Here is a 14124-nt window from a genome sequence, read left to right as displayed (position 1 = left end):
TTTAGGGCAGTGATTTAGGACATCTAAAAAAAGAAACTGCAAGATTTCTAAAGGCCTGGAATCAGATGACATAAAGTTGTTTCTGTTACATTATTGATCAAAGCAAGTACAATATAAGATCAGGTTCAAGGAGAGGGGAAAATCAGCTCTACTCTGTGGTAGGAAGGGCAAAGACACATTACAAAGAAAGATACATATTGAGACTGGAGAATTTTGTGACTGTATTCTAAAATTTCAGCCCTGGCTGGTTTGGCTCAGTGGATTGAGCGTCGGCCTGCGAGCTAAGTGTCGCTGGTTCGATCTTCCAGTCAGGGCACATCAGAGAAGGAAAACTCTGACTCCAAAAAACCTCCGCTGCCTTGCGGCATACCTCTTCAGGGGAAGGGCTAGGGGAGTAAACCCCGACAGAAAATCCGGAGCCGGAGTCCCTAAGGCGGTTTGACGTTGTAGTCAACACCGGCAACTCCTGCGGCGCACCTGAAGCCAAGCTGTATTGACTCCGTCTTTCCCTTGGACCCTTCAGCTGCGAAGAGAGGGGGGGTCTGCTGCTTGGGCAACAGCAGACCCTCCATATCACCCTGCCCAGGCTCTGTAGCTTCAGCTTCACTGCAGAGGACACTCCAGTGTCATCGCAAGATGTCGATTCAACACGGGAGGAGACAGATACCGTGTCACTCCCGAGTCGGACTGCACAGCCATTCTCGGCGGTGCAGATAGACTCTTAAGAAGCTACACCATCGTCTCTCGAGACGGACGGCTGCCGACGACGATATATATATATATATATTAGAATGTCTATCAGGAACTGTAAGGACAAGAGAGGTGTCCAGTGATATTTTCAATAAGGTTGGTACATTGCTCCCCAAAATCGAGAACTGTTTGTACAGGTGGGGGCTCAGAAATCTGGGCAAGGCTGTATGACCGTGGCCATGAGCTCCGTCTCGGAACAGCACTTCTGCCCAGGGAGGCCAAGGACCAAGGCCTTCGTCACAAAGGAGCGGGAGTGAGCAGATCCCAAAGGGAGGTGGCTCGGAGAGGAACCGGGACGCAGCCCTCAATGAGGCAACAAAGCCCCTTCCAGGTCCCTGAGCCGAAGACCCAGGCTGCCCCTTCAAGCCCGCCTTCCTCTGCTAATGCTCCCAACACTCCTGGGAACCACGGGGGTACCGGCGGCGTCCTCACTTTCCCAGCTGAGTCCAGCCTCTGCGTGGGTTGGTTACTGTCCCTCTGCCTGGCTGCTCTCCTTGGTGTGGTCGGTGGTTTGGGGCACAGGGACACAGGTCAGTGGTGTTACCACTCCCGTGTCTTAAGAGGCATATATGGGCCACTTCGTGCATGTGCACACAGCATACTATATAGTACGCATGCAACATACATAGTACATGGAGGTAGTGTTGAGATCCACACAGACTCCCAATAGACAGACTTTGGTGCGGGCAAGAAAACTTACCGGACCTGTGGTCCTTTTATGTCACCTGACCTAGAGATAGCTGTTTATATATTTTTAATTAAATAATTCTCTGCCCTGGCTGGCGTGGCTCAGTGGATTGAGCACCGGCCTGCAAACCAAAGGGTCGCTGGTTCGATTCCCAGTCAGGGCACATGCCTGGGTTGTGGGCCAGGTCCCGAACTGGGGGCATGTGAGAGGCAACCACATATTGATGTTTCTCTCTCTTTCTCCCTCCGTTCCCCTCTAAATAAATAAATAAAATCTTAGAAAAGAAAAGAAAAGAAAACATTCTCCAAGGCAATAGCCACTGAGTGTCCATCCCTGCCCACTGCCTGGCATTGGGGAGGTTCTCGCTGGCTCCCGTCGAAACATAAAGCAGGACAATGAGTTTTTAGAAAACAAGATATAATCAATTTGAGATCATGCCCCTCCTATTTTTTAATCTTAAGATTTTTTAAAAATCAAATGATGGTGACCATAAATGGTATTTAAAAAAAATTTTTTTAATTCTTAAAAAAAATTAAAAACTTTGAAAAAATTCTTACCGGTGAAATGAAGAGATTCTCTTCTGTTAATCTGCTACTTTGTGAAAGTGTGGTCTAAATTCCGCCACATAGCCATGACTTCATATACCATCTGGAGAGCGCATCTGAGAACCTTGCTCCTTTTAAGAAGGGGTTGGCACGTGCCTACACATATTTTTGAGGCTAAGTGGAAAGAAAAGACACGTGGGGGTGTTCATGGGGAGTGGCACCAGATGTTAGACCTCGGCCTTGAGTTTTGGTTAAGAAAGAATTCAGAGCCAAGACTCAAATACAAGTGAAAGTCTATTTAGAATGTCAGGGAGGTAAAGGAAGAAAGCCAGCTGGGTTGCGTGGGCTCAGGAAACAAGTTACAGAGGCGAAAGGAGGGCCCTTGGAGTTTGGGAGAAAGAAAGGCAAAGAAAACGCACCTTAGGGGAGAAGAGGGGGGAAGGCACAGGTGAGAGAGAGAGAGAGAGAGACAGAGAGACAGAGAGACAGAGAGACAGAGAGACACAGAGAGACACAGAGAGAGAGACAGAGAGAGAGAGAGCGCGCACACTGGGTCCTTTAAGAGCTTTTATCTGGAGGTCTCAGGGGTAGATCTCAATAGAACATGCATCAGCTCTCCAGGTGTGACCTTTCAAGGTCATGGTCTCCACTGATTGGTTGGCGCCAGGGCTGGGGGTTGTCAGTCATCGCAGGTGGCCCTGACTCAGCCCCGGTGTCCCGCCCCCGCCCGCCTGGCCTTGCTGCTTTTCGGGGCCTGGAGCTGAAACACCACCGAGGCCCAGGTGTTACCTCCAGTTTGCCCCGAACTCCGTCTCCGTGGTCAGCAGGCCCGGGGCTCTGCTCCTAAGATGAGTGGATGCGGGCCAGAACCTCTGCGGCCTGAGGACTTCATGCTCAGGGAGTGGTCGTCCGAGGGCTTGTAGGGGAGTCGCAGGAGGCTGTCCCTCCTCTCCGGGGGTCTACCGCATGACCAGCAATGGGGGTCTGCTGCTAGGCACCCGGTGACCTCCTCTGCTCTGCTCCTGCTAACTGCCTAGGACACTAGAATTCCAAAAGACACTCTCACGTGCCCCCTGTCACGTATGTCCTCGGCAGCGCTGTGAAGAGTGTCCCACTCGGAGCCAGAGCCACTGCCGGGACAGGACGGCGCCCAGACGCTTGCGCTCGCGGACAGACTCGGACGCACCGAGGACGGAGTGCCCGTGCGGGGGGACCGCGTGTCCGGGCGCCTTGTCAGACAGGCTCAGCTCAGCCGGTGGGCCTTCCCTTTCAACAGGAGGGGTGCCTTTTAAATCTTCATTTGGAAAGTTCACTTCTTTAGCAGCCCCCATAAAAAAATAAAACAACGTGAAGAACAACTGACGCGCGGAGATGTGGCAGCTTCCGAGAGACGGGTGAATGGCTGGAGAAACGTGTCTATTTCTGAAGCTCAGGGGCCTGTTGCCAGGCCCTGATTTAAAACGCGTCTCAGAATAGGCCCGCGTGGGCGGCAGCAGGACCCGGCGGAGGGGACCTTGGAAGGGCCCCCACGCTTTCCACGGCCGGGGCTGTGCGTTTCTGGGCGCCAGGTTTCTGTTCCAAACGCGTCACTGCGACTTGCAGACCATGCTGGCTCGTGGCCACCGCCGGTCCCACGGAAGCTGGGTTTTCTCCCTGTTGGAGATTCCAGAAGCGGACTCCCAGTTGAACTGTCGGCGTATTGAGAAATTTCTGCACCTGCTGAATGAAAATGGTAGCAATTGCTTCAGTGAAGAGAGAAGATACTTTTGGTTGAAAGGAATGACGTATCTCCCACCTCTGGCTATCTAGACTATAAAGGAGGAAGGGCTTGGGTAGGAGCCTGGAGGGGAGGTAGAGCGATAGACATTATTAGCATTTAATACAATTTCCTTTCCGGACAGGTGACCGCTTGGTGTCAGGCATGTCACATGACTAACAATAACAGGTGAATTTTATGCATCAATTTTCTTTTAAAAAATGTTTTATTTTAGAGAGGGGAAGGGAGGCAAAAACATTGATGTGCAAGAGAAATATCAGGTGGTTGCCTCTCGCACACCCCCTGCTGGGGACCTGGCCCACAACCCAGGCATGTGCCCTGACTGGGAATCGAACCAGCAACCTTTCAGTCTGCAGGCTGGTGCTCAATCCATGGAGCCACACCAGCCAGGGTAAAAAAGTCAACCACTTCTGAAATTATTAAATTATGGGCTAGGAAATACTAACTTCAGTGGTTAAAGAAAAAAAGAATTTGCTTGGGGCGTCATAGAATCGGCCTTGCAGAAAGTACAAAAGGGTGGCCTGTCACTTCTGCGCAGGGCCATTGTCTCAGCGTCCCCTTTGCCAGGCTGGCCCCACCCTCCAGCCAGAAAGGATAGACAAGGGTGAGGACCAGAAAGGCACTCAGTTCAGTGTACAATCTGAGGCTTTGAATGCTGGTTTCAATGGAGGATGACAGATGGTTCTTTTTTTTTTTTTTTTTCTTTTAAATCCTCACCTGAGGATTTATTGATTTTAGAGAGTAGCAGGGGCTGAGGTGGGGGAGGAAAGAGAGAGAGAAACATCAATCGGTTGTCTCCTGTACACGCCCCCCTTGGCATGAAACCTGCCACCTAGGTATGTCCCCTGAGAACCTGCAACCTTTTGGTTGATGACGCTCCAACCCACTGGGCCACCCAGCCAGGGCTGACAGATGGTTCTTAACCTCAACTTACCTCAGTGTTGATCTAAAAGACTTGACGTACAAGTATAAACACATACGTGGGCTAGCAGGGCAAGGAAAACACACACACAAAAAAAAAACCTAAAAAAAAAAAAGTGTGTGGGATGGACACACAGCTCAGTAGTGTATGAAGCAGCCAAGTGTCCTCATGGTGGGAGGGCCCCCGGGTGCCAGTCAGGCCTGGGCTTGGGTAAGGAGGTTGTTCTCACGCTGGCCAGGGTCTGAACCATGTCGTACCTTTCTACCCACCCCCTCTGGCTGTGGTTTTATTTTAATGAAGACAGGCGTTGAAAGCCACAGCATTAGGAGTGTCTTAAAAACACTGTTATTATTGTCGTTCCAACAGAGACAGCAAGACCCTATAATGAGAGCTGGAGGACACCTGACCCCCGCCAGAGCGTACAAAGACAAAGGCAAGATGGGTGACTTTATTGTTTCCGGGAGGCACGACAGGGACAACTCAGCTAATTTGGAATAAAAATAATTTACTAGCGAATAACGCAGCAAGCCACTTTGCAGACACAGGGCTGCTACCCTCAAGGAGCTAATACGCCCGGCAAGGGGATCCAGACACGGCTGGGGACGCTGCGTGGGACAGATTATTCCCGCAGGCGTCTGCGAACAGTCTTCCTTCTCCAGAGCGGCGCCCTGCGACTGTGCTTTACGGTGGGGTGTTTACTTCTCTGAAGTGGCTCCGGCGTGCATACCCCCAAAGTCACTTCTCCATCCCACTTCCCAAGGGGAAGCACCTATGGGGGACAGACGTCCTTTGGCAAGAAGGCAGGTTGTGTGTACAGGAGAATCCGGAAGCAGGTGCACCTTGAACTCTCCTGCGCAGGTAAATTTATGGGTAGTTCTTCCTGCGCTGGGTGCTAACACCGTGCCCTGATTCCAGGCAACCACAGCGGTGTGCATCTTCACTGAGACATTCTTTTCCTGTTGCTCCTCCAGGAACAGGCGAGGTGGCCTCAGGTGGGGGGTGGGGTGGGGGGAGGCTGGGACAGCGTCACCATCGATCCTGGCTGCTGCAGGCTGCTAAAGGCCCCCCACTCCACCGCCAGGCCCTCTTCTCTCTCTTCCCCTAACAGGACCTGCTCATGCAGCCTTGGAGGGAAGCTGACCTCTCTCCCAGCTCCCGCTGGGAGCCCCAGTCAGGACATTGCCCCCAGTTTGCCAGTAAGGGGTTTAAGGCTGCCCTGTAACCCACGTGGCATGAAGCCAAAGGAACCAGTGCTCTAACTGTGGAGGGCAGCGCCCTCTCCCTCCCCTGGTTGTGTGACATGTGACAGGAACACTGGTCCTGGGATAGTGCCAGCCACGTCGTCACCAAGAACAGAGCCAGCCTTAGGTCTGACACCAGAGGGCTGAGGGCAGGGAGAGGGGGGCAAGCCCCAGGCGTGCGGAGCTGAGTTTGGTCACCGGAAGCCCACACCCTCTCTCTCGCTTTGCAGATGGGGAGCCCCGCTTCCCCGTGGGACCAGGGAAGGTGTTCTCCCGTCACATGGGATGAACCTGGCAGGCAGTGTCCCGAGACCCTATGGCCTCGGTCACTGCTGTTCTCCAGGACAGGCAGCCACAGAAGCCCTGGGGGAGAAGGGGGGCGCTGGTGGCCGGGAGCAGTGAGCCGTGGTGTGGCCCCAGCGTCACAGTGAGCGGCCTGCATGTCACGGGCTGTTTCCCGCATGGTGTCTGAAAGGGCCCGCCACGGGATGTGCGCTGTGGTACTCAAGACACGGACTGGCAGGTCACACGTTCGTGATTTCACGCAGCAGTGGATGGGACACGCTCTCTCTGCAGCGTGAAGGTCGTTTATTGCTTGTGATGACCTTGGCAGGCCAGACCCCACGGGGGGCTGGGATACACACAAGGGAGTCTTTCCGCAATGCCTGTGTAGGGTTGAACGTGGCAGTGAATGTCACGCCGGCATTTTTTGGGGGGGTGGGGTGGGGAATCTCCCTTTCCCTTTCCTGGGTGACACGGAGACCCCCGCTGTCCCAAGCTGCGGAAATTGGGGACACACTGCAGGGGCTCTGCGGCCGGGGTCACGCACTGGCCCCTGTCCTCTCCCCTCACTGCTGTCCGTACCTGCCCGGCATCACCGCACACATACATATCCCCACACGGGACAAGACGAGATCACAGATGGGGGACAAGACCAACCATCCCGCGTCTTCTCCCAAAACGAGATGGAAAAAACAAAAGCTAAACACACTTTTTGAGGGTCCCTCTTCTTTAAACTTTTATATACGATAAAGCTCTGACTTTTCTTTTTCAATATACTCTAGTTAGAACTTTTAAAAAATAAACCTCTGTTTGTTCGTTTTGGTACCTCTCGTTTCCGGCACGAGCCTTGGAAACATATAAAATACATCTCACTAGAACTCTTCTGTGCACATCAGAAACATAAATAAAATTAATATCTATGTATATATATATAAAAAAAAGGCCGTTGTACGGTTCTCGCCACCCTGGACGAGGCCCTTAGAAGTAGTCCGTGGCCTGCGTGCCTAAGCCACGCAGGTCCTGGTCTGGCCGCGGGGCGCTGGGCAAGCGCTCGGCCTCCCGCTTGTCCCCGTGCAGGCTGCCCCGGGAGAGCTGTAAGACGCTTCCCAGCCCGCTGACCAGTGACAGGGAGGAAATCCAGTGGAGCGAGCTGAAGATGGACAATAAGGGGACTGTCCTGCTGGTGCTGATGGGCTTCATCTTCGAGTCCCCAGGACCCCTTCCCAGAGCGGCCTCCCGGGGCGCAGAGGACCCCGGGGCCTGACTGCCCAGTGGGCCGCTCAGAGGCGGGCTCACGTGCACAGCGCTGGGCTCCGCGCTGGCCTCGGGGGACCCGGGTGGCAGCGGGGTGTGCCACGACACCGGGGTGACGTAGTCCCGGGAGACGGATCCCGAGATGCTGACGCCACTCCATTCCGACGGTTCCGGCCTCGGCTCTCCTGGGAGGGGTCCCCGGGCCTCCGTGGGCGTGCTGAGTTTCTTGGGGGACCTGGTGGAAAACTGGCGAGCGAGCTGAAGCTGGGTGGGGAACAGGGTCCCCTGCAGGGCTCTGAGGAACAACCTGGAAAGAGCAGATACAGCACAGTCGGCGACGGCTGGGTGCGTCTGCCTCGGAGGAGCCTTCTGAGGCTCGCGCAGGGCCCACCCAGCCGAGAAAACGCCCTCCGAGCCCCCGGCCACGCACCTGGGCAGCAGCGCCGTGACGGGCGCTAAGAGACAAGTCAAGTAGAACACGGGGTCGCCCAGTAGCGTCTGCACAGACCAGTACGGGTTGGACGGGGGGTAGCACGTGGCGCAGGAGGAGTTGTAGATGGCAGCCATGGTGAAGAACAGGAGGACGCTGAAGCCACACGCCGTCCAGTTGAGCCACGTCTGCGGGCGGAGAGGAGGGAAGGGCCGTTCGGGAGTGGCTGTGTCGGTCCAGGGGCTTAGTGCGAACAGGGCTCTGGGGACCGGGTGGCGGGAAGGAGTGCGTGGCGTGGGCACATGGCCGCCCGTGGCTCTATCTTCCTCCTTGCCACAGCGAGGCTGGCTTTACAGTCCCGCTGGCTCAGAACCTTCTAGATCTCTTGCACCTGCACGGACGCGAGGGACCCACGGCTCTTACCCAGGTCTTGGTTTCGATGCCCAGGTGCAGGAGGAAGGTGAACAGCGCAATGGCCGTGACGGGGGTCCCCCAGGTGAACACGTCTGTGTCGGAGTCGTAGTAGGCCTGCAAACAGGGGTGTCTTGTGTCTGCGGGTCGCTGATGAAGCCGAGGGGAAAGGCCGCGCCAGGGGCCAACTTACCAGGTAAGGAATGAAAAAGCACACCAGGCTCTGGAAGGCGGCGTCGGCCATGTTTAACCAGAAGGTCCGCGGCCGATATTCCTGAGACAGAAGAAGGAGCACAGCGGTTACAGGGCAGAGCCTGTCTCTTCAAATCTCCCGGGAGCTACAGGGCGTTCCGGGGGTCCCCCCAAGTCTGAGTTCTGTTCCTCCTTTGTCAGGGTTTTCCCTCCCTTTGTTGGTGGGTCCCCTATATATTTTTCTTCAAAAAAAATTTTTAATCCTCACCCGAGGATATGTTTTTATTGATCTGAGAGAGAAACATCATTGGTTACCTTACGTACGTGCCCCCAAACCTAGGCATGTGCCTTGACTGGGAATCGAACCTGCCACCTTTTGGTGCACAGGATGCCGCTCCAAACAACTGAGCCATACCGGCCAGGGCTCCCGTTTCTTAAAAGTGATCTCTTAGAGTTCAACCATGGATATTTCCTAATGTCAAAATCGCAAATGTGTACACCAAGGGCAACAATGACCTTGATATGGACTCAAGGAGTCTTCCCTACCTGGGTGACCGTGCGGACTTGACCCTGACCCTGTGAGTTCCCGCGCAGGAAATGCAGAGCAGACAGAAGCTGGGCCCCTCCTGTCCTGCGGGTGGCCTAGTTCCACGGGACAAACTCCCCACATCTTGGTCCCACAGGGGAGGAGCTGAGGCCCAGCTGAGTACAGGAACTCCCCAAGGTGACAGGTCCACAAAGAGGTCGTCCTCATCTGCCTGCCTTCAGTTGCCCCCAGCCTGCGCTGACTGCTTCAGTGGGAACCGACAGTTGACAGAGGTAACCAGGGGTTGTCAACTGGTTCGTAAACCAGGGGGCTCCTTTCCCTTTGCACACATGGAATAATTCCAGCCAGCTGAGGAGAAGCCCTTCCAAGGCTGGCTCTCCTGGCTGGCTGGGAGTAGCTGGTAATTAGCATGTCAATCCATGGGGCATATTTATGGGTATTTACATCTGTTTGTATTCACTGGTTCTTTCAACAGTTTCCCTGTGGGTTTATCTTCTTGTTAATTCCCTTGCAAAATAAGTCCCATTTGGAGGTGGGGGTTGTTTTAGGGGAAAAAATAATCCTTGCTCAGGCAGCAGCTATCCCAGTGACCCTGACTTAGATTACTTGGCATTAAATAACAGTCAGAGCCCTGACTGGTGTGGCTCAGTGGGTTGGGTGTCCTCCCATGGGCCAAAGGGTCGCAGGTTCGATTCCCAGTCACAGCACATGCCTGCATTGGAGGCTGGGTCCCTGGTTGGGGCGTGTGGGAGAGGCAACCGATCCTTTCTCTCATCCATTGATGTTTCTCTCCCTCTCTTTCTCCCTCCCTTCCCCTCTCTCTAAAAATAAATAAAAATCTTAAAAAAAATAAAACCCTAGCGTCACGGTGCTATGTTACTTTTGGAAACTCTAGTGCAGAGACAGTTTTCACCCTACTTTACTTTTTAAAAAATCCTCCGCCTATTTGTTTAAAGCTCTATTGAGGTACGCTGATATACAAACACTGCATCCATTTAATGTACCCATCTTGAAGGGTCTGGACGTAGGCAGAGACCCCTGACACCACTGCCAGGCCTGTCACCTCACTCAATGCAATGCAACGCACAGTGGAGAGAATTCATTTCCCCCTCTCGTTGGTCAGATTTTAGACGTGGCTGAAAAGGGGCCCCATGCTAAGCCAGACACGCTCAGGAGAGGCCCGCATCCTGGCCTTGTAAACTCAAGAGAGCGAAAGGATGGTCAGAAACGAAAACTTCCTAATGAAAAGCAGCTTATGGCTGGTAGTCCTGTCCTAGGCGGGAATCTTCCCTGACAAAGGTCAGCCTTTACCTTAATTGAGCCTGGCTGCTGTCTTTTTGCATCTCAGATAACACACCTTTGGAAGGTCAAGGTAACTTCCCCTTTTTCAGGATCCCCCCAGGACCACCAATCCCCTCATTGTTATCATGTGAATTGTTGATTATTAGCTGTCCTGTACCCACCTGGGTGAAAGAAGTATGTGTCTATCATTTTACCTTTTATCCAATCCCAGAGGTTTCCCTGCCCCCCGCTTTGCTTTCTCCCGCCTCCCTGACCAATAAATAGATTTCAAGTAACCCCCTTACGCCTCCTCCTCTGATTATTATGTATAAAATAAGCTGCAAAACTGTCCTTCTCTGGAGCCTTTTCTCTACTTGTTGAGGTTTTGCTTCCCGGCAACGGTCATCAGTTTGGCTCACATCAACTCACAAAACTTCTCTACAGGTTTGAATGTTCCTCTCGGTGACACAGAATTTTAAGAATTTGTCCCAGGGAGGCCCCCTTTCCCAAAAGCGAACGAAGGGCCAGGAGGCGGGGCCGCGGGAACCTCACCTCCATGTTCTGGCCGCTCCTGTAGAGCTGCGGCTCCGTCAGCAGCACCTCGGCCGGCACGTCCTTGTCCAACACCCCAGTCACCAGCTGGGGGAGCGACGAGAAGAGCAGATTAAAGAAGATCAGATACCACTGGTCGATCATGGCGGACGCGGAGAAGCCGCAGTAGAACTGGAACCAAAACAGGAGGCCCACGAACATCTGACATCGAGAGAGGAAGGAGGGGAACGAGCAGGTCATAGGGGCCCTTGCGGAGTGGCATCCAGGGGCCTGAGCGTTTGGCGCGGTCCAACGGCAAAGGCTGGGTTGATAGGTAGTGATTTCCTCCCAAGACAGCCCTAATCTTATTGCCCTCGGTCTCCCCTTCCTCCTCCACCGGGGCGCTCGCTCTCCCCTTGGGCACAAAGGGTGGGCCATGGGACAGGAGTCCCAGGAACGGCCTCCGAAGAAGTGGGGCCTTGTGACCCAAGAACCATGGATCATCCACTGAAAACCAAACGAAGATCTGGCCAGGCCTGGGGTGGCTCACACTTCAAGAGGCCCAGGGGAGTCACCCTGGCTTCTTTCCTCCTCTGTGACCCCAAACCAAACCTACCTGTGCTGCATCCCATAGATGCCATTGTGAGGCAGAAGAGGAAACCCAGGCAGGGATGGGGGCAAGGCGCCTCTCTCCCACTCACTCGGCAGCCCTGAGCCTGGTCTGATCATACCGCCAGGTGCTCCCACATCGCAGGGAACACCGTGCTAACCCGGGAGGAGGGAAGCCCCGGAAACTCTACACATTGTTTCCACTATCTGGGAAAGAAAGCCTTGGAACTGCGCTTTTATCCCAAGGCCTGGGAGATGGGAAAGGGTGCACGGTGCCCAAAGAAGCAGCCCATAGAATAGCTTTGGTAAACTGCCTACCTCTGGTCCCTGTTTTACAGAGAGTCCCTAATGCTGACAGAGAGAGCCCATAAATAACTTCGGGGAACGGCCCCAACTTTAATTAACTGCCTCCTGTCACGTACCTGTTTTACAAGAGGAACAAATGGGGTCTGGAGCAAGATAAGGATTCGGCTAACAGACCCCCACACATGCCTACATTTGGCAGTCACGTCTCCCCTGGGGAAGCTGGCACCACCTTTACTCCCAATCAATATGCAACTCCCGCACCCCCATCCTGCCAACTATCTAAATCCTCAAGACAAAGGACCTGATGCCTTTGGCCATCCTTACCTTGCCCTGCCCCGAACCTGTGCCTTTCAGCCCCCACCTTAGCTAGGTCCATTCTCTTCAGTGAGGATGTATGACTGATAAACCCTGCTTCCGTACTAATAGGCTTGCTGATCTGTAATTCTTTACTGCGTCGGCAAGAAGAACCAAGTTTCTCCTGTAACCTTACCTCCCTCTTCAGCAACATACCCTTTGGACAAGGAACAGCGGGCAATTAGAGACGCCCGCTGTGAAGGGGACCCACACAGGCATGGCAGCACAGTCGATGCTAGCAACATCGCTGACCCTGACCGAGCTCTGGCTGTAGGCACCATCGCTGGTCCTTACGGCTACCCTCACTTTGCCACCAGGAAAGTGAGGGTCAGGGACGTTCAATAGCCTCCTCTAGCCTCTGCTCAGTAGCTGAGGGGTTGGGGGGATCTCTTCACGCTGCTGCCTGGCCACTGAAAGCCAGTGGTTTATGCTTTTGTAATAAGGAGCATGGCAGTTCAGCCATCGGAAAGCATTCCTACCGTCATGAACGATGCAGCTCAACAAAGGTCATGGACCCTCCTGCTTTTGTGTCCCTATCCACAAACTGGGGACAGCAGTGGTCCCTAGCTCTGGGGCTGCCCCAGGGATTAACGTGCTGATGCACTGAAAGGACCCACAAGAGCCCCTTGCACACAGTAGGGCCCCCTGCACACAGTAGGAGCTCACCCACGCTTTTTGTTGTTAAACTACTAACAGTACAGTCATTTCCTCTGTGTGAGGCTCATGCAGGGCTAGTGCGGTTTCCCCATTTAGAGAAAGAAAATTGAGATCCAAGATCTTCAACGACTTCACTACGGCCATTGTATGAGTAATACACCCAATCTGTCCAAGCCCTCGTGCTGCTTGGCCTGGAGGGCATGAGCAGTCCCAAGAAAGAAAACTCTTTGCTGAGCACCACAGGCAGTGGCCTGGGCTTTTCTCTTGAGCCGCCACTGCCTACCGTCTTGACCTTGACCCAGTCCCTAAACCTCTCTGAGTTTGTATCTTGCCCAGACAACGGTCTGTCCGAAGGTCAGATAACATGACCGTCTGTATGGATGTGACTTATAAGGACACACATCGTCCCAGTCCTGTTTCAACCTATGGTGGAATGCAACCGTCCCCGTCTGCGCTGAAATCTGACGGACGCAGCTTTCTCCGGGACTTTCTTCCCGGCCTCATTCCCGAGGCCACCTTTCTTCCACCCAGCACCACGGGCTCAGTGGCCTCAGGAGTCACCAGTGAGGACGTGGTGCCAAGAGATAGAGGAGAAAAAGGACAAAGGTAATCGAGATTTTTCTTTCCTGTGGTACCAGAAGCTTTCTTCCCAAACCACTGTTGCTATGGAAACGTCTCTTGATTCAAAAAGAAGGCCAGCGTATTCCTAAGACAAGTGAATTCCTCACTTTGGGAGGCAGACTGATTATCCTTGAACTTCTCAAGTAGATTAAGTGCTTGTTCACAGAGGCCTTGAGTCATATTCGCAATAAAAATGGGGAGTGTTCTCCTTCCTGCCCCGGTCCCCTCCGTGAGGACAGACTCGCCAAGCCAGGCAGGGCTCTGCCCGCTCCGAGGGGCCCTGCTTTGCACTTGAACTGCTGAACACCCTTCCCCTCCACCTGGGAAACTTGCATCAGGAATTACGGAACACACAGCTCAACTCCCACGTTCGTTTTGTTTTCTGATTAAGAAAACCCCACATCTGTAGAAAGCAAACGACTTGCTCAAGACCATACAAATAATGACGAAAATGGGGCTGGGGTTCCACCCCACCCAGCCCCGCCCACCTTGACTCAAAGCACCCGTCCCCCCTTTTGAGGGACCTCAAGATCTGCAACTGTGTGCACGAGCCTGGGAAAAGGGGTGTCAATCAGGTGAAGACGGGCCAACCCACCTTGGACAATCCCAGGCAGAACCTAGTCGGAACTAACTTCCAGAACCCAACCCGTCCAATTAGACATCCTGATTGGTCCTGAACATCTGTGTTCGTTTGCTAGAAGACATTTCAAAGAATGAGGCGGGGGG

The 14124-nt window shown here is 53.7% G+C and overlaps 1 protein-coding gene across 1 annotated transcript in view; it reads right to left on the bottom strand.

Moving 5' to 3' along the window:
* Positions 1–7125: 7125 nt before the first annotated feature.
* ATP10A (ATPase phospholipid transporting 10A (putative)) overlaps positions 7126–14124 on the bottom strand; it is a 98531-nt gene continuing 91532 nt past the window's right edge. The window contains exons 17-21 of the mRNA XM_090263612.1: positions 10873–11073; positions 8494–8574; positions 8313–8417; positions 7890–8077; positions 7126–7766 (exon numbers count right to left, since the gene is read on the bottom strand). Coding sequence (XP_090119738.1) covers positions 7184–7766; positions 7890–8077; positions 8313–8417; positions 8494–8574; positions 10873–11073 — 1158 coding nt within the window. The 3' untranslated portion in view covers positions 7126–7183. The remainder of the gene's footprint in view (positions 7767–7889; positions 8078–8312; positions 8418–8493; positions 8575–10872; positions 11074–14124) is intronic.

The sequence above is a fragment of the Furipterus horrens genome, unplaced genomic scaffold (assembly GCF_987537825.1).
Source record: "Furipterus horrens unplaced genomic scaffold, mFurHor1.1.pri manual_scaffold_16, whole genome shotgun sequence".
NCBI lineage: Eukaryota > Metazoa > Chordata > Mammalia > Chiroptera > Furipteridae > Furipterus > Furipterus horrens.
The sequence above is the reverse complement of the archived record's forward strand: the minus strand, read 5'-3'. Positions and strand labels throughout refer to the sequence as shown.